This window comes from Bos taurus, chromosome 7 (genome assembly GCF_002263795.3).
Source record: "Bos taurus isolate L1 Dominette 01449 registration number 42190680 breed Hereford chromosome 7, ARS-UCD2.0, whole genome shotgun sequence".
NCBI lineage: Eukaryota > Metazoa > Chordata > Mammalia > Artiodactyla > Bovidae > Bos > Bos taurus.
Window position 1 is genome coordinate 60,388,022 of NC_037334.1, and position 26,027 is coordinate 60,414,048.

Genomic DNA, 26,027 nt, shown 5'->3' on the forward strand with positions numbered 1-26,027 from the left:
GAGTGCAGGACCAGCTTTCCCAGCCACTGCGCTAAGTCTGGCTACACTTCCAAACTTCAGAGCTTACACCAAAAAAAGAAAAAACTGACTGAATTACAGAGTGACAAATAAAACCCAGTATGAAAAAGAGTTTAATCTTAACTTTAAAATAAATAATGACTGGGTCATAATCGGCATTTTTTAAGAACATAAACTATTAATTTGCTTTAAAAATAGCCTCATTTGTTTTAAGTCTTGGATCAGACTTCTTTCTTCCTCAGGTAAAGGCCTGTCCACAAAGACAGACGTGCCTCAGCCATTTCCTCATCTATAAAATAAAGAATGTAAATAAGTGTATCAGTTCATCTAGTGTCTACACTATGTGCCAGGCATTGAGAGTGCTCGGTAGTTTTACGTGTGCTGTCTTATATAATTCTTACAACTTTGGGCTCAGAGAACTTAATTTGCTGAAGGTCAAACAGATAGTAAGAGACAGATTCTAATCCAAGTATCCCTGACTTCCTTGCCCCCAACTAAGAACTCAGTGAGTGCAGGGTTTATCCCCTTGAATTATTGCTTCCTCCCATCTCCTCATCCACATATCTCAATGGCAGCAACTATCAAAAGGAAAGGAAGTCAAGATCATGAAAAACAAGGAAAGACTGAGAAACTATCACAGATCAGAGATGACTAGGGAAACATGACAACTTAAATGAAATGTGATATCCTGGATCCTGGATCACAAAAAGGACTTAAGGGGGGAAAACTGGTGAAATCCAAATAAAAGCTGAAGTGCGTTGTTGCAATATCCAGCTAATGGGTTTCCTGCTTTCCCTCCTGCTGCCCTGTAATCCATTCTCATGTTGCTTCCAGATTCATCTTTCCAAAGCACAAATCTAAGCATGCTCTCTCTCCTGCTTAGAACCTTTTTTGTGGCTCACCCTCACCTCAGGGTCTGTCTCCAGCTCCCATCTCCAAAGTCTTCTCTTACTTCCCCTCCTTACCTCCCTGACTTTGCTCCAGCTTTGCTCAACTCACTGCTGTTCTGAGAAAACAAGCCCTCTCCACCCTCTGGACCTTTCTTGTCACATACCCTGTCAGTCAACTGCCCAGGCATCAGCTAGAATTAAACAGAAATCTCTCTCTTTCTCAGGATTCAGTTTAGATGTCACTTCCTCTGGGGACCACTCCCTGATGTCCTCACTCCTATGCCAGGTTAAGTCCTTTCCCTGGAGTTCTCATTGCACCCAGTAGTTAGCTCCCATGACAGTGCTTTCTATTCTGGATTATATATATATCTGCCCCTTCCCTCTCATACAACTGAAATGGGAAGCATGCACTCAGGCATGGCATTAAATAGCACTGACTCCCATTGTGAGGAGGTCAGTTGTTTGCGCTGCTTGCTGTTTTCCTGATTGCAAGGAGAACTGTGTTAGCTGGTCTTCAACACTCCCTGCCAATTGTTAATCTCTTTATTTTCAAATAATGCTAGATCAAGCCTAGGCTAGGCACTTGCCATAAGCAACAGGATCTAACTTGAATTTGGTACACTGTTTTCACCGTGTTTATTTTTATTTATAAAAATCTGTTTATACAAAGCAATACAGAAGTTTCTCTTCTGCACAGACCAGTCATCCTTTATAAAATTAATTTACATGAGTAAAGAAGTAAGTCAATTTAGGAAAAAACTGGTAAGGGGGTTTTCAGGTGGCACATATGGTGGTAAATGCACGTGTGCATATGCATGAGCACATATGAACACAAACATGCACATATGCACATGTGCATTTAACTGTGAAAACAGCCCTGAAGTAATCATTTGTGTAGCTAAGTCCTTGGATCCAGGGTACTGCTCTTTGCCACAGCTACCTATGTGGCAGGGAAAAAATTACTTTTCTGTTTTTCAGTTTGTGTATGTGTGTGCTCAGTGGTCTCCAACTCTTTGCGACCCCCATGGACTATAGCCTACCAGGCTCCTCTGTTCATAGAATCTTCCAGGCAAGAATACTGAAGTGGGTTGCCATTTCCTACTTCAGGGGATCTTTCTGACCTAGGAATCAAACCTATGTCTTTTGTGTCTCCTGCATTGGCAGGTGGATTCTTTACCATTGCGACACCTGGGAAGAAGAGAAAAAAAACTGGGCCATAAAAATATAGGAGTTCATCTCCCAGACTCATCTCTCTTCCTGCTCATATGGCATAGAAATAACATTGCTGAAAAGGAACCTGAAGCAGGTCATACTTTTTCTATTAGAGATCAGAGATTCAAAGTGTATAGAAGTTAAGTGACATGTCCAAGGTCACATCGCAATTTAATGTCAAATGCAAGACCAAAATCCAAGTCTCCCCAACCCCCAGTGAACTGTTTCTCTCTTCATTTCTGAAACCCTGCACCCCTAGTTCTTTCCCCAGATAAACTTGTGAAAAGAATTATGTTTTATTTACAAAGTATAAGCAAACACAGACCGATGTAATATAAAGACATCTTAAAATGATGGCAAAGTAAATAAGAAAAGAATAAAGGCAATATTAGATTTCAAAGCATTAGTATGATTGAATAGGGAAGTAATGTACCTGAAAGCTGAGAAAATACGTTATGGGTTTTCCACAATGTTGTAATTCCCTCCTTGTTCTTTATTTAGATTAGATGCAAGGAACCCAGAGCCAGGATCCAGGCATGTTGCTAAGTTTTGGGGGAGGATTAGGATAAAGCAGGTAATTGATTCATCTTTAGCTACTACCTAGGAATAATAAAACCTGCATAAAAAGAAACCAGACCCAAACACCACTTTACTCATTGTCTATGGACCGTAAAAAAGTGCATGAACATGATTCCAGGGGTAATAGTCACCAACATTTCTTTAAATGGAATTTTCAGACACTTTTAAAGACCATCTTAGCAGACTAATTTGCATACACAGTGTAGTCACTGCAATGACACAGTGCAATGTTTCTTTTCATCTAAGAAAAATAGCCTTATCCTTGTCTTTGGAAATGTGCTGGACATTTTTATAATTGACCTGGTTAAAGGCAAATTTAACAGATTTACAGGTGAACCAAAGTACACAGAATCACAAAGAAATGGAAAGATATCCCATGCTCTTGGATTGGAAGAATTAATATTGTTAAATGGCCATACTATCCAAAGCAACCTACAGATTTCGTGAGATTCTTATCAAATTACCCATGACATTTTTCACAGAACTAGAACAAATAATCCTAAAATTTATATGGAACCATAAAAGACTCAGAATTGCCAAAGCTATCCTGGGGAAAAAGAAAAAAAGCAGGAGGCATAACCCTCACAGTCTTCAGACAGTATTTCAAAGCTAAAGTAATTGAAACAGTGACATTGGCACAAAAACAGACATATGGATCAATGGAACAGAATAGAGAGCCCAGAAATAAAACCACACACCTACGGTCAATTAATCTTTGACAAAGGAGGCAAGAATATACGGTAGAAAAAATACAGTTTCTTCAGTAAGTGGTGCTGGGAAAGTTGGACAGCCTAGCAGAAATCAATGAAGTTACATTGTCACACAAAAATAAACTCAAAATGACTCACACCACATACAAAAATAAACTCAAAATGACTTAAAGACTTAAATGTAAGACATGATACCATAAAACTCCTAGAAGAAAATACAGGCAAAACATTCTCTGACATAAATCGTACCAATCTTTTCTCAGGTCCATCTCCCAAAGAAATAAAAACAAATATAAACAAATGGAACCTAATCAAATTGACAAGCTTCTGTACAGCAAAGGAAACCATAAATAAAACAAAAAGACAACCTACAGACCGGGAGAAAATATTTGCAAATGCTGTGACTGACAAGAGCTCAATTTCCAAAATATACAAACAGCTCATACAACTCAACAACATAAATAACAAGCAACCCAAGTGAAAAATGGGCAGAAAATCTAAATAGAGATTTCTCCAAAGAAGACAGACAGATGACCAACGGGCACATGAAAATATGCCCATCATTGCTAATTATGAGAGAAATGCAAATCAAAACTACAATGAGGTACCACCTCATATCAGTCAGAATGGCCATCATTAAAATGTCAACAAACGACAAATAGTGGATAGGGTGCGGAGAAAAGGGAACCCTTCTACACGATTGGTAGGAATGTAAGTTGGTGCAGCCACCATGGAAAACAGTACGGAGGTTCCTCAAAAAACTAAAAATAGAGTTGCCGTATGATTCAGCAATCCTATTCTTGAGCATATATCCAGACGAAATCACAAGTCAAAAAGATAAATGCACCCACACATACATAGCAGCACTATTCACAGTAGCCATAACTAGGAAACAAATGTCCATCAACAGATGAATGGAAAAGAAGATGTGGTACATATATACAATAGAACACTATTCAGCCATAAAAAAACACAAATGAAATAATACCATTTGCAGCAACATGGATGGACCTGGAGATGATCATTCTTACTATACTAGGTGAAGTAAATCATACTTATCATACTAGGTGAAGTAAGTCAGAAAGACAAACACCATATGATATCACTTGTTGAATCTAATATATAACAGAAATGAACCTATCTAGGAAACAAAAACAGACTCACAGACATAGAGAACAGACTTGGGTTTACCAAGAGGGAGAGGGTCAGAAAGGGATGGGCTGAGAGTTTGGGGTTAGGAGATGCAAACCATTATATATAGAATGAATAAACAGCAAGGTCCTACTGTGCAGCACAGGGAACAGCACAGTATGTTCAATATCCTGTGATAAATCATAATGGAAAGGAATTTTTTAAAGAATATATATTTGTGTGTGTACATATAACTGAATCACTTTCCTGTACAGCATAAATTAACACAACATTGTAAATCAACTATAATTCAATTTTTAAAAGTATGCAGAATCAGAAAAGTCTAACCAAATCTCTCAGTGAAGTGTAAAATGGGTAGCTATAATGCTCTTCACCCAAATACATGTGTGTGTGGTGGGGGGTGTTGTTGTTGCTGTTTAGTCACTAAGTCGTGTCTGATTCTTTGGCAACCCCACGGACTGTATCCCACCAGGCTTCTCTGTCCATGGGATTTCCTTGGCAAGAATACTAGAGTGGATTGCCATTTTCTTCTCCAGGGGATCTTCCCAACCCAGGGACTGAACTCATGTCTCATGCATTGCAGGAAGATTCTTTTACCATTGAGCCACCTGAGAAGCCCATGTGTGTAGGTATTTATGTGTATATATGTGTATGTATTTATGTATACAAATATGTATATTTGTAACAATTGAAAAATACTTGGCCAAACAGAAACTCATATGAGCAGAGACCGCAGATGATAAGCTCAATGTGAGCCAATGATAAGATGTAGCTGTTGGGGAGAAGAAAAATCTTAATGCAATGTTAAAATACGATATTAAACCACATTAAGTACAGTAATGGGATTCCCTGGTGGCTCAGATAGTAAAGAGTCTGCCTGCAATGCGTGAGACCCAAGTTAGACCCCTGGGTCAGGAAGATCCCCTGGAGAAGGAAATGGCAACCCATTCCAGTATTCTTGCCTGGAAAATCTCATGGACGGGGGTGGGGAGGCAGCTACAACCCATGGGGTTGCAAAGAGTTGGACACAACTGAAGAAGCAAGGGAAGTACAGTAATGACCCTCAGTACTCTCTACCCACCAGCTAATACCAGTTATAAGAACCACACTATCAAAGGGACAGGAATTGGCATCTGGCCAGAGGACAGTAATAGGTCAGTGGGGAAAAGGGGAAAAGGAGAGGGTCTGTAACCTGAGACAGGTGGGGAATGGTTCATGGCTTGGATCCCAAAGATCCCAGAGAAGCAAGTCTTCTCCAACTACAAGATTCGTAACCATTCTGGAATGCATGTGCCTCCCAGCAATGTTGTTGAAAGGCTTCTGCATGGGAGGTTAGACTCAACTTCAACATCCCTCCCTTGGGGTCTTTATGGTTTGTGTTGGGGGCAAAACCACATCCATCTTACATGGCAGTGGACTAGGTCACTTCATTTCCTTCCTGAAGAAGAATACTCTAGAGTAGAGAGCATTTTAACAACCAATCAAGCTCCTAAGAGAAAATAAGATGTACCAGTATGTGCACAATATTCCTGACTAGAAGATGCAGTGCTGACTCAATTCACCACCTCTATCCTACCCTTCCACACCACCAATCATCCGGTTGCCCCAAGAAGCTAGAAAGAAAGGGCAGAGCATCTTACAGTAAATCTAAGCCGTCTGTGATCAGATGGTGAGACCTGTAGCTAGATCTTGTATGTTTCCACATTTCAGAACAATAGTGAACCACCAGCATCTGGGGTATTTCAGATGCTCATTAAAAATCCATGTTCCTGGGGTATCTCCCAGACCTACTGAATCAAAATTATTGGGGTAAGGACCAGAAAGTTCATTTTCTGCAAGTTTCTCAGGTAACTCCTTTTCACATTCTCTGAGAACCATGGTTCCAGAGCACTGCTTCTCATGCTTTAGTGTGCATTAGAATCACCTGGAAAACAGGGTAAAGCCAGGGCTCCTTGGCCCCAGAGACTGTGCTTCAGATGTCTTAGGTAGAGCCCTGATATTCACATTTCATACAATCTCATGGATGACGCTGATGTTGCTGGTCCAGTCAGTGGGCCATACTTGGAGTTCACTGCCTTAGAAAATTCCTGATTCTGTCATCAAAGAACTCAGATACTGTGGTAGCCCCAAATGACTCCCCACCTTCTGGAATCCACATCCTTGGTAAATCCTTCCCTTTTGTGTGGGCTGGACCTAGTGATTCACATATATTTTGAATAAAATTCACATATTTTGAATACAATATGCAAAACTAGTCATAACTAGTGACTAGTTATGCCAAGACAGTGACTACCCACTCTCACCCTTGCTCTTATTCTTCTCACATGCTCACTGATGAAGAGGCTGCCATGCTATGAACTGCCCGATGGCAAGTCCCACAAGGCAAGAACCTGTGAGCAGCCTCTGGCCAATAGCAAGCAAGGCACTAACTCCTACTAATAGCAATGTGAGTGAGTTTGGAAACATATCCTTCCCTAGATGAGCCTGAGAAGACTATAGGTATGGCTGATGCCTTGATGGAAGACCTGTGAGCTACTCTGAGCCAGAGGACCCAGAGAAGTCAAGCTTGGATTCCTGCCTTCTCACAGAAGCTGTGAAACAATCAGTGATCCAAGTCACTAGATGTGTTATGCAATGATAGATAATAGAGATACTTTGTACATGAGCAACCCTGGAATCGATATGACCCCTTGGTATTTAACCCATCCTTCAAGTCTCTCATCTCATCTTCCGTATTATTAAGGAGACAAATGTGTGAATAAACATAAATGAGCAATGTTTAATAATACACACTATTTACACGTGATTTATGTCATAATGTTCTTATTGCTCAATTTTTAAGCTATGACCCTGGGGAGGCTTCCCCTGGGTTTTAGGGAGGTTGTGGGGGAGCAGAGCTTCAGGGCAGGATGGGGATGGTGCATCCACATCAGACCTCACCCTCTGTGCACTCCACCTGGCCATTCTGAGGCTGTGTCTTTTGCACTAAGAGCATGGTGAATTCTCACCCGCCAGTCCTTGTGACAGGAGGAGTAGCACCTCCATTGGCTGAAGAAAGAGAAGAAAGAAATGACTAGTTTCGCTGCTGGCAAGGGGAGGGGTCTTTCCCTGAGAAAAGTCAGTAAAGGGAACAAAATCCGATCTGCTTGCCTTCTCTCCAGTGCAGTGCCTGACTTCTTCACTGAGGGAAGGAGACAGCTTTTCTAGGGGCAGAAGTTCTCATTTTCTCTAGAACTGTGTGTCTAGAAAGTACATTTCAGGGGCTGCATGTGTGGAAGGGCCACAGTCTACTGAAAAGGCTCTAGACACAAAGCCAGGACCCTAATCCCTGCTCCACCATCCATTCCTTGTGTGACTGAGTTGAGCCCATTCCCTCTGGACTGTGCTCTTCCCATTCTGAGATGAGACGATGGGCCAGGACATGGCTTGAACTCCCCAGATTAGTGTCTAAGAGGCTAAGAAGAGAGGTAGCTTCTGACCATGGCAACTGGTTGGAGATGGGACAGCTGTCCTCAGAGGGCCAGGCCCCCACCACTCAGCCAGCGTGCCCTCTCTGAGGAGCGCCCAGAAGGACAGCTATGCCACAGGGGGCTCTGGCAGATGTTGTCCAGCCTGGTCCTAATGATGTCCTGCAGCTCCTCGTCACCAAGCAGGACCGCTGCTGCCAGGGCCAGCCAGAAGTACTCGGTGGCATCGTGCGCATCCTAACCCCCAGCATGAGGGCAGAAAAGAGACAGCATTAGCAGACATTTCCAGGACAGGCTTGGAGGCAATGCCGGGAAATCTAAGAAAACTAGCTTTTGCCTGTTTGACATCCTTTCCCACCCCTTTCTCCTGGTTCCTTGGGGGAGTTCCCTCACCAAGTCCATGGCAGTTCTGTGGCATTGCTAACCTCGGTGGCCCTCCTCCCCAGGCACAGAGATGGCATTTTACCCAGACACAGACAATCATAAAGCAGCATCATCCTGGGCACAGAACTTTAGGTATATGAATATGACTCAAGCTGACTTGTCCCAAGTCACTCCCTGGGACTTTTCAAGTGTGACCTAAGAGAGAAAATGGTCCCTCACCCTTTTAGATGGGGGCTTGAAGTTGCCAATAATAGAAGGAAAAAAGGCCAAGTAATAGAGAGAAGTAGAAACATTCTACGGAGAAGGCAATGGCACCCCACTCCAGTACTCTTGCCTGGAAAATCCCATGGACGGAGGAGCCTGGTAGGCTGCAGTCCATAGGGTCGCTAAGAGTTGGACACGACTGAGCGACTTCACTTTGAACTTTCACTTTCATGCATTGGAGAAGGAAATGGCAACCCACTCCAGTGTTCTTGCCTGGAGAATCCCATGGACAGAGGAGCCTGGTGGGCTGCCGTCTATGGGGTCGCACAGAGTCAGACACGACTGAAGCCACTTAGCAGCAGCAGCAGCAGAAACATTCTAAGCCAAGAAGTACAGAGAGAGGTCCCCACGTCTCTCTCAGATCCATGATGGCATCTGACTACCAGCTTCCAGAACTACCTGAAATTAAACTTATACCTGAACTTCCCAGTTCCTTGAGCCAATAAATCTCCTTATTTGCTTAAGCTAGTTTGAGTTGAGCTCTTTCCCTTGCAATGCCTAGAGTCCTTGGTTGATGGAATCAAATCATACACATTTTGTCCCACTTCCTGGGAGCTGTGGATCAAAGGCAAGATCACTGAGGGGAGTCCTTCACTACCCCATCCTTCCTCCCTCCATGGTTGGGATGCAGAACATATGGTTCTTCCGGTGAGACTCAAAAAGATATGTCTGGTTCTCATTAACCCTCGTAAGTCAATAATAAATTCAGACCAGAAACACTCTGGCAAATAAGAAAAAGACAGCAGAGCTGCCCTAAGGGTCTGCAAACAGAAGCCACTGTTTCTGTGTGAAGAGAGTAAGGGTTGTGCTGAAGCAGACAGAGACATCTGGTAAGGGAAGCCAGTGCCTAGGGACAAAGTTCAAGGGCCAGAATGCAACTGAGAATTATAGACCACACACACAGTTCTATTAATAGAAGTCACTGGAAAAATAAGAAGTTCTGGATTCAACTCCAGCAGAGCAAACAGGAGATCAGGGCTAAGATCTTCTCAGGACCTAGGCATGCTTACACTCTAAGACCCTGCATGTTATTATCTCAAACGTGCCAACATGTACCTAGATTTCATCTAAAATATCATTTATAAAACCTCATAAGAAGTGAGTTTCAACTGACTAGTTCATCTATAACATTTTTTAGACATACAGTTAGGAATTAATTTTAATTTTGAAGCTTATAGTTCTTTTGTTTGGGGGTCTCGTGTATTGTTTAGGTCTCATATATTTTCACAGGTCCTGTGGAGGAGATCACAGGCACTAGAACATGTGCCCATAGTATCTGATAAATGAAATGGGCCCAGAAATCCCAGCGGGGCAAAGAAAGAGAGGAACATGTCTCCTCAGCAGAGATGGGAGCCTCTTTGAGGTCTCCAAGGGGGGCTTAAGTGGAGACTGTCATTGTGTTCCCAGAGGAGCCACTCCCCACCCTATGAGACAACACTCCCCAATTTACTTCTCTCTACTTTACCATGAAGGCTCAGGGTAAGGGAAGAATATAACTGGACAGCAGCTCTCAGACAGCCTCACAAGCCTGGTTCTTACCTTCAGTTGGTAGAAGGTGAGTCGGCCCAGACGATAATACACCTTGGCATAGTATAAGGCCTCCTTGGGGCTCTGCAGGCAGGGTGGACAGAGGGACAGAGTCTTCAGGTAGCAGTCCTCAGCCATCTCATACATGTGCAGGGAATAGTACACAGTGGCCAGACGGTGGAAGGCCACCAGCTCCTGCCGCTGATCTCCTAGAAATTGAAAGACTGAGAGAGATATCCTACAGCCAACACCTTGCATCATTAGTTCACTTATTCATTCTGTACAGTTTAGAGACCCTTTCACTTTTAACTCATGCTTTAGAATCTTGGGGTCTAATGGGTCTATGACTGGTTTTGTCTTTGGTGTATTTACTGTTTCAATAACTAATTCTTTTAGCACAAAACAGACTTTTAAAGAGAACAAAGGCTTCCAATTGTATTTTTTGGAATATTTACAAGGTGGCTGTTTGATGCAATCTAAAAACATCACTTTTAAGCTTCAAAGAGCCAAAAGCCAAAGCTAAAAGAGAAAAATCCAACTGTCTGATATGGAAATATCCAGTCATGCGGAATAGCATGAAAGGGTGAATATATCCTCCTTTCAGCTTCCGTTCAAGGAAGGATAAGAATGCTCCAGAGGGAGCTGCCTGGGCTCTCAAGGCCTTCCTAAGACCAGCAGACAGTTGCACAAATAAGGTTTTCTGCAGTAAAGGAAGAGTTAGGAAAAGAAAAGAGACTCTGAAGTGCAATTAAACACAATAAAGTTCAGTACCATCCACATCTCATGCCCTTGAGAATGCCCAGAAGTCCCTTCTAGAATCATCACAGAAGACTCCATTTGCCCTTACATCTAATCAAGCATCCTTTAATAAAACCTGCTTTTCCTCAAGCATCAATATTTGAGATGAGTTTATCTTTTTATATTCTGCATTTTTTTTCTATTTTAATGACTTACATTGTTTCTCATTAGCTTCTGTTGTAAATGCAAGCTATTTCAGCTACTGAGTGAGTTATGAGAATCTGACTTTCATTTATATTTCAATACCATAGGAAAATATGCACTTGATTAATAATCAACTAATTAAAAAGGTTAAGGCACAGTGCTTTTGTAATAGGCCATTAGTGCATAGGATAGGATAGGATAAAATACCATTTACCCTGGACTCAGAATAATACCAACGATACTAACTATAATAGTGTGCACAAGTAACACTTATCAAGGACCTATATACCAAGCACTGTGCTGTGGGTTTCAGCTGGATTATCATTGGTCTTCATAACAACTGTATGCTGTGGGTGTCATTTTTAATCCTGATATGCCAATGACAAACTTGAGGCTTCAGTTCAGTTCAGTTCAGTCGCTCAGTTGTGTCCGATTCTTTGCGACCCCATGAATCGCAGCACGCCAGGCCTCCCTGTTCATCACCAACTCCCGGAGTTTACCCAGAGTCACGTCCATTGAGTCAGTGATGCCATCCAGCGATCTCATCCTCTCCCCTTCTCCTCCTGCCCCTAATCCCTCCCAGCATCAGAGTCTTTTCCAATGAGTCAACTCTTCGCATGAGGTGGCCAAAGTACTTGAGGCTTATAGATATTAAATTAAGCAACTTGCTTACCTGGGGGCTTACCTTGACACTTTGACCTAGTTTGAACCTATGGAGTCTGACTCCACAGGTATGCTCTTACAACTTTGTTGTCCCTCAGGGAGTGTCAGCCCCTCCCATCCAGTACCCCCAGACAATTAGGACCACCTACCTGCGACTGTGCTGAGTCTGGCTGCCAAGGTGGCAAATTCCAAAGCCTTCTCATAGCCTTCCAGGCTGATCTGCAGCTCTGTCAGCTTGTTGAAAATCCGGAGCTCGGTTCTCACTGCCTTCATCCTCCTTGCTAAGGGAACAGCCCCAGTCTGAGAACAGAGGCACAAGGAAACAGTCTAGCTGAGAATCATCAACACATACCATATTCTAGAAGGTTATATTATATCTTACTGCCAGGGACTGAGGTATGGCAGTGACTGAAGCCCAGGGGGAGATGGCACTTCCCATGCATGGCTTTTCTCAACTCTCTTCTGATCCTTGCTCTTGGTTGCTCTGCCCAGACCTCAGAGGTGGAGGAACTAGAGGTCATCAGGCTACCCTGAAACTGAGAGCAGGAAAGAGAAGACAACTTTCTTCAAGGCCACATGGGAAGTTATTCACCTTCCAGTTATGCACTCCCCTAGCACCCACAGTGCTAATCTACGAAGTACATACATGGAGTATGTGCACAGTGCCTGAGAGTCCCCAGGAAATAGTCATTTCTGTTATTTTTATTCTGAATGTTGGGCAGGTCACTTCATCTCTCTGAGCCTCAGTTTTGTCATCTATAAAATATGTATGACCATGAGAACCTCAAAAGTCAGAGACATGTCTTTCATTCACTCCTACCACAGTGCCTGGCACATATTGCCTGCTTGATGAATGTTTGATGACTGAATAAACAAAGCAAATGAGTAAGTATTGGAATAAGTGAAATTTTAGGATCAAGTAAGATAACAAGTTTCCCAAACTTCAGTCTGTAATGAACAATCATGATTTTTTACATATCTACTTAACATATGGACATTTATTTAATTACTATTATTTCCTAAATTAACTGTCTTTTTTTTTCTTGCTTCATTCTTTGCAATAATATCTGTGAAATCATGTGTTTGATGAACTGGTATTATACATATTTAATTTTTAAAATATATTTTAATACATAATAAAACATAGTAAAGAAAAAGTGTTCATCCATAGACCAATCATCTCCCACCATGCCATGTACACAGAAACATTCTGGTCGACAAAGACATGTGCTACAAACTGTATAGTACCATGCACCTAAAAGTTGTAATTATTATGGTATGTTCTCTCAGGAAGAATACTTTATTTATCAACCCCAAGAGTGACAGAGTTTATCAGCTCCTTCTTTGAGAGCCTGCTGGACTTAAGAGAGGGAGAGCCTGCAGGCACTGAATGAAGAAGGGAAGACAAAGAAATACCATCAAGAGAGGGGAATGGGGCCCCAGGCCAAAGTCCAAGTGAACCTGCCTACATTTGTGCCACAGCCTGGCTGGGGATATTGCTGACTATGCAGCCCATGACCCACTCGGTAATACTCCACCGCACGATGCCTGTGGCGAGTCCCATTGAAGAACACATCACCCGCTTCCTCATAGAGCTTGAGAGCCAAGGAGGGCTCCTCTGACTTCAGGGCTTTCTGGATGGCTGCCTGGGTGGAAAAGAGACTGCTGTCAAAGGCGGAGAGAAGCACTTCTGAATGTCCACAGGACTGGCAAGAAAGACATCCTGACCATCTAGCTTAACCCTCTGTTAAAGTCCCCTGAACCTTAAATTGTCTTCCATACTCATAAGGCTGGTAAGAAGCCTTCAGGATTCCCTAGTTCTACATTTCCCCTTTGATGACATGGAGATGAGACCATTTGATGAGATGATAAGTTTACTTTGACGGCCCTAGAAATGGTTTTCAGCAGCACAAACATCTTGTAATAGTTGAATATTTATTTTAATGTGTTTCAGAGAAAAAAGACTAACAATACATCAATAGATAGCTAGAGGGAAACTTGTATAACACAGGGAGCTCAGCTCAGTGTTCTGTGACAACCTAGATGGGTGGGATGGGGGAAGTGGTTGGAGGAAGGCTCAAGAGGAAGGGGACTATATGTATTACAGCTGATTCACATTGTTGTACAGCAGAAACCAACACAATATTGTACAGCAATTATCCTCCAATTAAAAATTTTTTTAATTAAAAAAATAATACATCATAATCTCTGATTTTAGATAGCACTGTTTAATGTAAAAAGTTAAGTTGATTTGAAGTTGAGTCAAAGAAAAATAAATAAATAAATAATGGTACAGAGGTACTGGCTATGGCAAAACTATAAACCTGATGTATAAATGACTGAAGTTTGGAAAAAGTGAGTTCATCCAACACAGTTTCCAGATGGAGAAACAGGCTCAGAATAAGGAGTTTTCAAGTTTACATCAATAGTTGTGGCAAACAGATGCTAGTGTCTTTGATTCCATTACCCTTCTCCTGGCCCCTATGATCTCTTTATCTCAAACAAGCTATTTAATTTTGCACCTAAACAAAATGTGATGAAGACATAGAAGAAAAGAATGTACCACACCTGCAGCACAGCTACAGTATCTCAAAGATCCTTAGGTAGAGAATGGTTTACCTCAATGGGAATGACTGCAGAACATCAAGTCAGGTGGTAGTCTAGGGTTAGGGGTACCTGGGACCAATTCTGGTCTGTGAATTACAGGGCCAAGGTCCCTCAGTTATTTTTATTGCATATACAGATACACAAAGATAGAGGCAGTGAGATGAAATCCTGGAATCAGGAGTTCTGCCACCAAGCAATGAACAACCCCAATAGCCCCCTCTGGGCCTTTGTCTCCTAGAGAGAGAAAGACAGGACCAAATTGTCTGTTCTCTGATAATTCTTCCACCTCTAAAATCCCAAGGCAGAATAGAGTCTCTGAAAGAAAAAACTTTAAGTCCTACTGCTGGAGAGAAGTTTTAACCACTTACTAGCTGTATCACTTTAGGCAAGTTACTCAGCCTCACTGAGTATTGTCTGTAAAGTGTAAATTTCAATAGAAATTCCTGCAGCATTTGTAATGAGGATGAAACAACATCATGCATGTGAAGTGTTTAACAAAGTCTCTCATGCAAAGTAAGCCTTCAAACAATGTTATACAATCATTATTAAGACTCAGTGGAAGCAAATTTGTGTGAGTATAAGTAACAGAGTAAGGGAGTTGGGTAAAGGGGAAGAAAATGACAAATGGGAAGGAAGTGAAGACTAACAGGCATACATCTTCTTATATACCAACATAATGTCAATATTGTGCAGATAGTGATAATGATGATGATGAAATACCACTTATTAAGCATTTACTAAGTCCCACGTACTTAGTAAATATTTATGTACATGTGTTTACTATGCAAATAGTATAGTTAATGTTATAGTTAATGTTACTATGCAAATGTTATACTTAATATTTACTAAAGACAGACCCCCTCATGAAGAAACTGAGGCCCAGAGAGCTCAGATAGGTCACACGGTTCATAATCAATGGCCCTGTGATTTGATTCCAGGTCCATCTTTCTTTAAAGCAGAGGTACTTAATCTACACTATGATATACTACAGATGTTAAAGGTGTGCAAAAAAAAATAAGAAAATAATAATGTTAATACACTGCAAACATCAACCTTCCTTACCTCCCTGAAGTCAAGCTGTGTGTTGAGCTTTAGAAAGATGGATAATTCTGCCAAGACAGATGAGTAAGTCTCCCATCATGTTCTTTGAGAGCTCACACATGCATATGGAACTCAGGGACTGGCCCACAGCTGCTTGTATTTAGCCTACCAGACTGCCCTGGTTTCCATCTTGAGTCCAGGGAGCAGCCCAGAGTTGACTGTCCTTCTAACAGCTTGACCAGAACATCACCTCTCCCTAGTTCCAGCTCACCACTTTGGAGGGTACAGCTGCCCCCACTCCCATGGTCCAGGCCAGCAGATAAGCTCTGCTGGAGACTTACCTGCAGGTACAGCTCCACCAGTTCATCTTCCTGCATGAGGTAGTGGAGTCGCCCAGCTCCAAGCCAGGCCTCAGCAGCCTTGTCTCTCTCCCCCAGGTCAATGAAGATACGCAGGCTCTCCTTGATGCAGGTGAGGGACCTCCTGAGGGACCTGGGGATGAACATGGACCCATAAGGTATGAGGGCTCAAAGAGACCTAGAGTCATTCAGCACAGGAGGACACTGAAGCTCTAGCTGGGGAACAACATTATTTCAGATCACACAGGGCGATCTGCCTAAACCAGCTATGATCTGCTGCTGCTGCTGCCACTGCTAGGTCGCTTCAGTCATGTCCGACTCTGTGCGACCCCATAGATGGCAGCCCACCAGGCTCCCCCGTCCCTGGGATTCTCCAGGCAAGAATACTGGAGTGGGTTGCCATTTCCTTCTCCAATGCATGAAAGTGAAAAGTGAAAGTGAAGTCGCTCAGTCGTGTCCGATTCTTAGTGACCCCATGGACTGTAGCCCACCAGGCTCCTCCATCCATGGGATTTTCCAGGCAAGAGTACTGGAGTGGGGTGCCATTGCCTTCTCTGAGCTATGATCTGGATCTGCCTAAACCAGCTGTGATCTGGATCTATCTAAACCAGCTGTGATCTTGCTCCAAACCAGCTGTGATCTGGATCTGCCTAAACTAACTATGAGATCTTGAGAAAGTACAGAATCTCTCTGTGCCTTGATTTCCCCATCTGCAAAATGGGAATATAACTGTACCTGCTTCAGAGGATGCTTATGAGAATTAAATGAGATAGAGTGTTTCCAACAGTGCCTACCATAGAGTAGGCACTTGATAAATGTTTAAATGTTAGTTATCATTTTTATGATTACTAGCTCATGATCCAACCACCTTTCCATAACACTATAACATTTTTCGTAAGAACCTAACACAGTGGATGACAAATGCATACTTATTGAGTAAATGCACAAAAGAATGACCATAGTGGTAACTGTAAACCATTAAAAAGATTTTGATGTTTGTATAATAAGAAAAATCAAAGAAGGAGGAAAGTTTTGGTGTTTAACAGACTACTCTTCAGTTATTTGGAAATTGCTCATGTAGAAAACTCTTCCCCTCATGTCAGGGATTAATGCAGAAATGAGGTGTAGGTAATACAGTGTTGTACAGGTTCGGAATTCCAGAGCAAGAAGGAACACTGGGTATCACCAACTTCAGCAGTAATTAGAATCGTCTAGAAACTCTTTAAACATGCATCCACAGGCAAAGTCATCACCTCAATGTGTTGACATACCATGCTAGCCTGGTACACTCTAGCTCAGGCAGCAGCATTTTGTCAAAGCTCCTTATCAGCTACTATTGTGACTCTATTGTGCAACTTGGGTTGAGACTCTCTCCTTATTTCATAGGGAAAACAGGCCCAGAGATGGGAAGTGACTTGCACAAGACTGCACACCACACTGGGGAACAATCAAAGGCCAGAACTCCATTCTCCTGAGTCTCAGCCCAGGACTCATCCCACAATACCCATAGTTCTTCATAGTGTAAATCATGACTCACCTGTACCAACATTACCTGGGGAGCTTATTAAAAACAGACTCCCAGAGATCTCTCAGACTGACTGAATCAGAATCATCACAATAGCAAGCCAGGAATCTGAATTTCTAAGACACACCCAGATTATACTACTGTGCACTGAAGTTTGGGAAACACCAAACCATGCAAATCCTTCTAAGAACACTGACCATTACCAACTAAGTCTGTAAATAGTTAGGAGGTCCTTATCAAACATTGGGCTTCCCCGGTGGCTGAGAGGTTAAAGCATCTGCCTGCAATGCAGGAGACCAGGGTTCGATCCCTGGATCAGGAAGATCCCCTGGAGAAGGAAATGGCAACCCACTCCAGTATTCTTGTCTGGAGAATCCCATGGACGGAGGAGCCTGGTAGGCTACAGTCCACGGGGTCACAAAGAGTCGGACACAACTGAGCGACTTCACTTTCCCTTATCAAACATGGTTCCATCTCATGATAGGCAACCCAGGCCCCAGGCCCCCTTGTTCACAGTGTTGGAAATAAGCATTGTTTGTGACTAATAAGGCCCTGATTCATCTTGACAACAAGGTGGCTATTTTCCTTCAGAGAAACTGCCAGACATTTGGCCCTTGTAAGTCCTGAGAAGAAAGAACTCTCGTTCTCTGCTGCCCTGCTTCTGATATAATATTTACAGACATCAAGGATGGGCAGTGGCCACTCTCTGTCAAGAATCAGAATGTCAGATTTGCTGCTGAGACTGTGCTGTGAGCTGAGAAGCTGTACGCAATGCTGAGGTGGTCACCAACCTCCCTGGCCTGGTAACCACAGACCTCCTTCACTATAGGAAGCCCTGACCTTTTCTCGCCCACTCTGTACCCCTTAAATGCCAAACAGGGATAACAGGTCTACAGGCCTGGCCTCCACTTCTCTCCCTAGTCCCACTGTAACAATTAATGAAGACAGGACCCATACATCTCATCCTGGGAGATTCTTGCTGCTGCTGCTGCTAAGTCACTTCAGTCGTGTCTGACTCTGTGCGACCCCATAGACGGCAGCCCACCAGGCTCCACCATCCCTGGGATTCTCCAGGCAAGAACACTGGAGTGGGGTGCCATTGCCTTCTCCGGGAGATTCTTGGGATATGGTTATTTTCTCCAAACCCCCAGGGAGCAAGATGTGGGTTATCACAGAGAAATCAACTCACAAGGAGGCATTTTGATCTTAGAATTTTTCTCTCTGAGCTCACTATGACTGTGAAAGAGAGGAGGTCAGCGTTCCTCAAAAAATACTCCAAGGGGGAAGGCAGGACTTAGAGAGACCCAGATGCTCACATAACTCTATCAACACTCTATGTGCATGGATTTTCCAAAGACCACTGCTTCCACCAAGACTTATACCTGATTCATGACTCCAGTATAAGACAAGCACCTTATGGTCTAAAGTTGGGAAGTGGTCTCCAGCTTCCTTGGTTCTTTCCTACCATCACTCACCACCTCATGTATTTACATCTACCAGTGGCTATGCTATATCACCCACAAGACGAGTCACTAGCTTGGCCTGGAATGTCCCAGCATGCCAATGCTTCCAGTCAACACCTGCATGTTCTAGGTGTGGCTCAGCTCCCAAATCAAATAAATAAGGAGAAGAGCTGGTGGAAGACTATGAAATCAGTCTTGATCCCAAGTCTCATGAATTCCTAGCCAGCTATGCCCAGGCCCTGCCATAGTATCTCCTCTCCTCTTAAACCCCCAGTTTTCTCTTTTTCTCATTTTTTTCTGCCCCTAAAATTCAATCTCTGTGGCTGAATCTTTGTTCTTCCTTCCTGTGTGGATATCAGCCATGAGTCTGTGGTGAGGTGACCTCAGTACACCTGCCTTCCCAGACTTCCTCCTACCAACCCCTGCTGGGGTTTTCCAGATTCCTGCCCTTCCTGGATGAATGTTGGACCTCTGGCCAGAGCCCAGCCTCCACTAATTGGTCTCATCCAATTTCCATAATAAGAACTGCCACTCACCAGGGGCTGACCCTGGGCCAGGTGTTGGGATACAAATTTCCAGTTACACATCCTTTTATTTAATCCTCAAGAAATCCCCAGCCATGAAAGTTCTTAGCTCATTTTGCAAATAAAGAAACCCAAGGGTCTTTTAAAAAACTTGTCCATGTTTGCATTCCTCATTTCTAAAGCTTTATGTGTAGCTTCTGCTGTTTTGTCTTTAATAACAGCACTGACGGTAATTGTTACTTATGATTTATTGAGACCTTAGCATGCACTAGGGGCTTGACATGCATAATTTCATTTAATCATCACAACAGCACTAAGAGAACAGTATTATTATCATATCCATTTGCAAATGGGAAAAATAAGGTTTTGAAGGGTAAGCAATAAAGACCAGGTAATAAACTGTTTAAACGAGGATCTAACCCTGAGAATCAAATTCCAGAGCCCCCCCACAGACCCTCAAACAGTGCTCAATTTCTGGCTCAGAAATCAACTGTGGAAAGGCTTTTGTTTCTTTTGCCACTTTAACAACTTCAAAATTTTGAAGGACATAAGCAACCTCAAACCTTGAACAAAGTACCCCCATTGGAAAAAGATGGATGGTGATGTACATCCTAGGCTTGTGATAAAAGAACATGTCAGCAAGTGCAATTCTTTCCTTGTTTATGATTCCAAAAATGTTAGGGATTAGTCATATTAGCTATACTGAAAACCAAACATTGAAACATTTTTTTCAGTTCCACAGGAGTAAGATGCACAAGAATAAGAATAAAAGCCATGAAAAATGACTTCTAGGCATCTAGGGATTGTATTATACGCAAAGAATCATTACTTTGCAAAGGCCTGTTGCATGCAAGGCATTTCTTTCTGAAAAAAAATATGCACATCCTTTGTGTCTCTTAGCACCATTTATGTGATACTTGCAGTTAGTATGTGTATAATATCTACTTCCTGAACTAGATGATAAGCATTGTCAGCTCAGGGACTGGGCTGACATTTGTCAGCTTTTAACATAGGGTCTGGGCCATAGTACATGCTCAGCAAGTATTAGTCGAATTGATCCAATAGAGCCATAAAGTTCTCAAGGAACCCACCTGGTTCAGCTCTACAGCTAAGTCTATAGACAGTCTAAAGTCTATATTGTGTCACCTTGAGACAGAAAACAAGACCCCTAATGACCTTTCTCATTGAGAGACTGAAAAACTTCATCAAACTAGATTCTGTAGTCATCATCATGAAGGCAAAGAAAGCAAGACTCAAAAGATATACTGAACAAAGGGACAGCAAAGTGTCTCAAGACAAAATTCTGAAGGCTGAGCCAAAGTTTTCATCATCTACTGCCCTGCCTTCCTACTCACCATCACTGAACACTAGAGAAAACCTTTCAAACAGGAGGAATGTAAATGAGCAGAAAAGCAGTATGGGTAGTGAAAATGACTCACTCTTTCTTCCTCATAAGGTCATCCTGAGATTGCACGTTGGTTGGTAATCAGTGCATGCTCACTGAATGTCTTCCGTTACTATTATGACCACCATTTTCAATACAGATGCTGACTGTGCCAGTCCAGAGGCCCACCGTAACCCCCTGCACCCTCATCTAACCTCCATATCCCTCTCCGGGAGGTAGGCTATAATCTTCTCTCTCCTTTAGTACCTATACCCAGAGAAACATCAAACTCAGTCTGTTAAATCTACAAAATGTTTTTCAAATGTGTCCTCCCCTTTCCATTGCTACAGTTAGACCCTTGGCCCCAAATGGTCTTCTCTTACCCTGCTCTAGTTTTCAAAATCTTTCTTATCCCTCAAGGGCATCTTTAAATGCTATCACCTTCATGAAGTGTTCCCTGACAGATCCACCAACCCTTAGCTGAAAGTGTTGTTTCCTCTCCCTCCAAACCTGCCCCGGCAGATGCCTGCCATCTCGCCCATGAACACTTCATGCCTTTGCCTGATATGGCTTTGAGCTTTGTAAGAATGGAAATCCCATGGGGAGAATTTAGTTGAAAAAACCATTACATCAAACCCACTTAATAAATTCTTCCTAGAAGTCAGTGCCAGGAACAAATTTGCTCCAACAGATACATTTGTTTATATTTTTTTTTTAATCAGACAGTAAGAACCTCATATGGTTTTTCCCTTTTTACCTCAGCTACCAGGAAGCTTAGAGCTAAATTACAGTAACCACCTCCAGGTGCATGGAAACACTTGTTTATCTATTTCTGTTAGCTGGTCTTTGTTCTATTCTTTTTCACAAAGGCTTTGCAGGAGTAGTTGATTGATAGACGCTAAATAAATGTAGCATTATAGCATGTTCTCCTTGACAAACTGAGCATCCTGAAAAGGGGTAAACATCTTATGCCCACACAAATATGTATGTCTCTCTGTTCTATGCTAGACACCAGGTCTACCCACTTGGAGTTTACAGTCACTACATTATGATCTTCTGAAGCTACTACAGAGTCTTTACAAATCCCCAAAAGTTTAGGTCTCTGATCTAGAAGGCCCATAACTTTAAGAATCTGCCTCCAAAACTCAAGACTCTTTGGAGGCAGCAGGAATTCTTATACTAACACGGCCATTACCAGTGTCAGCATAGCATAGCTGGCTCATCCTAGACTTAACATTTTAGAACAAGAAGGCACCTTATTCAATTTAACCTTATAAATGGGGGAACCAAGAAGAGAAATGGCTTATTTAAGGACACATTATAAGCTCATGGCAGGCTCAGGTTTCCTGACTCCTAATCCAGTTTTGATCTCTTCTCTCACTGCTCTGTGGCCTGTGACTTCCAGACACTTCTTGGAGCAACTCCAGCTCCACACCTTCTCTTCTCTCTATCACTCCCCACACCTAAGAAATCCAGTGGTCCTTCATATTGCCTTAAGAAAGGCCTCTGCACTCTGTTGACAGCAACAAGGGCTTTTTCTTTGGCTTTTCACTTAGAATTTCAGTGGTTTTTGACAACTGGAGGCAGGAGGAAGGCTGTGAGCAAAGAAAGGATGGCAGTTGGGTCGGTGACTAATCACTGCACAGCAATTAATCTGAGATTGAAGTTGCACACAGGGAAGGGTGGCAATAAACCTGACACATATTTGCCACCCATACTCCTGTCCCTTAAAAGTCAACTTTCCCAAAGCCCATTCTCACTATGTGTTACCATGAATACATGACTATCTCATCTCTAAGGTTAATTTAAGCCTACCTTCTGGATCTGCTCCAAAACTATAAAGATTCCTAAGGTGTTCTAAACAGAAACAAAGTGGGGCTGGGGCCAGGCTTCCTGGCCCCTCACAGCCTGCAATGATCCAAAACTCCATTTCTGGGACTAAAGACAATGGGATATTTGGAGGATACCTGATTCTTGTGAGAGAGGGAAGAGATGAGGGAGAGGGAGACAGAATGGGAGAAAGAAAGACAAAGAAAGATTTCATTATCTGATTATTAGTGGTCTGATTTATCAGGTGCCCAAGGTTACCACACTGCGTAGAAAAGCAAAAATTATCATTTAAATAGCTTTTCCTCAATTACTTCTCTTTGCTCAACCCTAGCAATCATCTCTACCCCATGTCAGAAGTCATTCATAATTATGAATACAATGCTACAATGCTAATCTATTGCAAAGTATATAATTAAATACAAACCATGCAGAGTTTAATGGAATCAATTAAAGGCTTGTTAGAGAGCAGAGTTGCAGGCCATGCCACTGGCAAATGAGGATCAGGCAGATCTGATCAGTGAAGAGACAGAAAGGAAAATCAGCAAGAGATGGCAGGATAGTTCACTTGAGAATAATTTAAATATCAAGAGTGAAAAAAAAAGCCTTTGGGTAAAACAGTTATGTTTTGGGATATTTTTGAAAAATGAGCCTTTCTAAGAGAGTCCCGAAAAGTCAATCACCAAACACTTCTTTTGTTATGTTTAGTCTATGACTTAGTGCACAGTTGCAGTTATAACCTTAGCTTCTTAATTAAAAAGTGAAAATAAACTTAGTTTCATCATTTCCAGTTTCATTTTAAAGATAAGTTACCATCAAAATTTTTTACTGTGAAATTTTATACCCCTGCTTTCTGTGCATTTATTTACTTTGTGTCTTTTCTCTAATACTAACTGTCCTCAGGTAATGAAGACCTCCTGAGGGTTCCATGGTCCTCAGTATAGTAATTGCCACCTCTCTGAATTATGCATCGTCAGCCACATCCATCTGATGGATTGAGACACACAGGTAATTACTTGTAACACAGCCAACATGATCGAGCCTTATCAGGCACTGTCCAAGTGTCCCGTGTGAGGAAGCGGAGGCATGGGCAAATGTAAAAATTGCCCAAAGTCACACAGCTAATAAGTGATGGGTGGCACTGAGTTTACAATGTGTGTTGGCTGCAAAGACCACGTTCTTTTCCATGATGCCACAAACACATCATGTACATCTGGACTTAACTTTGTGAGGGAAAGTATACTGATTCTCCTTAAGGAAGGAAAGATGTTTCTAGAAGAGTCCTTGAGCCTGCACTCACCTGGATGTATTTAGGTTCCGATAGAGCTGTCCAAGGGACTCCAGCAGCCTCCCCTCCATCTCCCGGTCTCTGAGTTGCTGAGCCAGTGTCAGCCAGTGCTCGTGGTAGGTGATGCATGCCTCAGGGTTTGGGGACACAGAGCTGTAGAAATGGCAGAGGGATTTGGTGACCTGAAGCTGACCTGAACATAAAGCAGGAACATGGATGAGATGACTGGAGACAGGACAAAGGAAAAAAATGTCCTCTAACACTTTTCTCTAAAGCATCTCAGCAGCACAGGACATACTCACTCTTCAGGTGTTGATGCCTTAAGCCAAACAGCAATGCCATTTCATAACAAACGCGGCCACTAGCCAGCTGGCGTCCATATACCTGGACCTGAGCCAACCAGAGAAGCACCTGTACTAATTCCATGTCTGTCTCCATGCTGGCCTGGAGTGTAGAATAGAGTTGCACAGACTGTAGAAGATAGTTCCTGGCCGGCTGCTGAGGCCAGGACTTAAGGGTCAGATGGCCAAGATTGGCCAAAGCCACTGCCTGGTTGCGCACATCCCCTACCTCCTGGGCTCTGTTCAAGGCCCGAAGATAGCTCTTGGCTGCTCTGTTCACCCTGCCTTCACCTTGAAGTGCAAGTCCCATGAGGTTATAGACCACTCCTTTGTGGATAACACTCTCTGTCTCCTTCAGGGAGTATAAGAATGGCTCAAGGATGTCCAAAGCCTTCTTTGGCTGGCTGGATAAGAGATAGGCCCATGCCAAGCAGAGGGAAGACTCAAAAGCTTCCTGCTCACTCAGCAGCTGGCCTAGCATCAAAGCTTGGCTCAGGTAGTGGATGGCACCATCAGGAGATCTGTGTTGGAGGTACACTTTGGACAGGATGAGACACAGGACCCTCTGGGTGCTCCAGTCTGCCTGTTCCTCACAGGAAGTCACTGCCTGCCTGAGTGCTGGGCAAGACAGGGAAGAAACTTCACCCCAGCTTGGGGAGGAGATGCCAAGGAGCTTGGTGGTGTTCTGCAGGACCAGGTGGACCTGCCAAATTGGAAGGGCCATCCCTTGGACACTCGGAGTTCCACGCAGCCGGACAGAAGCCACTGCAAGGTGTGGCAGATATTTCTTGTCATAGAGAAAACTCAAGATGGTGGCTGCAGCATCTGAGGTGGGAGGGTGTCCAGAGAGGAGCTGCAGGCGCTCGGCGAAGGGCAGGACCTCATCATGCCGGCCAAGGCTTAGGAGCAATCGGATGGCCAGAAAGCAGGCCCTGGCCTCCAGGGGGCAGCTGCCTGACACGATGCCCTGTCTCAGCACATAGGCCACCACATCCAGCTCGCTCTTGGCACTATACTCCCGGTCAGGCAGGCAGGCCAACAAGGTACCTGCCTTCTCCAGCAAGGATGAGCCTTTATGCCTCAGCCTCTGCCTCAGGTAGATGGCCGCCAAATTGATGTACAGGGAAGCCACCAAGGACAGATCCTTAAATGCCCCATTGAGAATGTGGATGGCCTCCTCAAAGTACACCCTGGCCTGAGAGAGTTTGACCTTCCTGACACTTAACCGACCCAGGAGGAAGCAGAGCCGGGCGTGGGCCCAGGTCATGTGGCTCCGCTTGGCCCACTTCCTCGAGGCCTCCAGGTAGGCCATGAGCTCGTCCTCCTCAGAGTAACTATAAAAGGAAGACGTGAGGAAAGAGAAGGAAAAATCATAGAGGCTCTTAAAGTGGTCAGCATAACCCTCATGATCCAGAAAAGCCAATATGGGGGCGAAGTTCTCAGCCTCCTCCTCCTCCTGACCAGTGTTCATGTTCATGAGCAATTCTGGGTCATCGAGGTCATCAGGCTCTGGCAGATGATAGGTGTCTGAGGCAGCTGAAAGGAGCTCTTCCTCCAGACTGGAGTCCTCAGAGCTGCTGGACTGTCTGGAGCCCATGGCCTGATGCTCCTCCCAGGCTCCACCAGGCCGGGTCTCCTTGAAGCCTTCGGACTGGGACACTGTAAGGGACGGGCAGAATTGAGCAACACTAAGTACCTGCAACTATGGTGGCCAGCTCTTGGCAAGAGGACAAGATTCTGTCCCACAGGACTGGAGGTCTGGTTCAGCATGATCTCTACTCACCGCTCAGATCGTTCGGAAGACTTTGGATGGATTCAAACCCACCTGGATAGAGATGAAGGACAGACCTGAGTTAGGTC

At 43.4% G+C, this 26,027-nt stretch overlaps 1 protein-coding gene across 6 annotated transcripts in view; it reads right to left on the minus strand.

The window, feature by feature from the left end:
- Nucleotides 1–7,314: 7,314 nt before the first annotated feature.
- Nucleotides 7,315–26,027, minus strand: part of SH3TC2 (SH3 domain and tetratricopeptide repeats 2) — a 54,675-nt gene continuing 35,962 nt past the window's right edge. For 3 of the 6 annotated variants that reach the window (XM_002689285.6, XM_059888790.1, XM_015472320.3), the window contains 8 exons: nt 25,951–25,992; nt 24,129–25,826; nt 23,839–24,019; nt 15,798–15,948; nt 13,332–13,454; nt 11,958–12,108; nt 10,216–10,412; nt 7,315–8,265 (listed from right to left, as the gene is read on the minus strand). In XM_002689285.6, coding sequence (XP_002689331.3) covers nt 8,074–8,265; nt 10,216–10,412; nt 11,958–12,108; nt 13,332–13,454; nt 15,798–15,948; nt 23,839–24,019; nt 24,129–25,826; nt 25,951–25,992 — 2,735 coding nt within the window. In that variant the 3' untranslated portion in view covers nt 7,315–8,073. Of the gene's footprint in view, nt 8,266–10,215; nt 10,413–11,957; nt 12,345–12,454; nt 13,455–15,797; nt 15,949–23,838; nt 24,020–24,128; nt 25,827–25,950; nt 25,993–26,027 lie in introns of those variants that run through there. The other 3 variants (XM_015472317.3, XM_059888789.1, XR_009495293.1) reach the window with 3 other exon arrangements.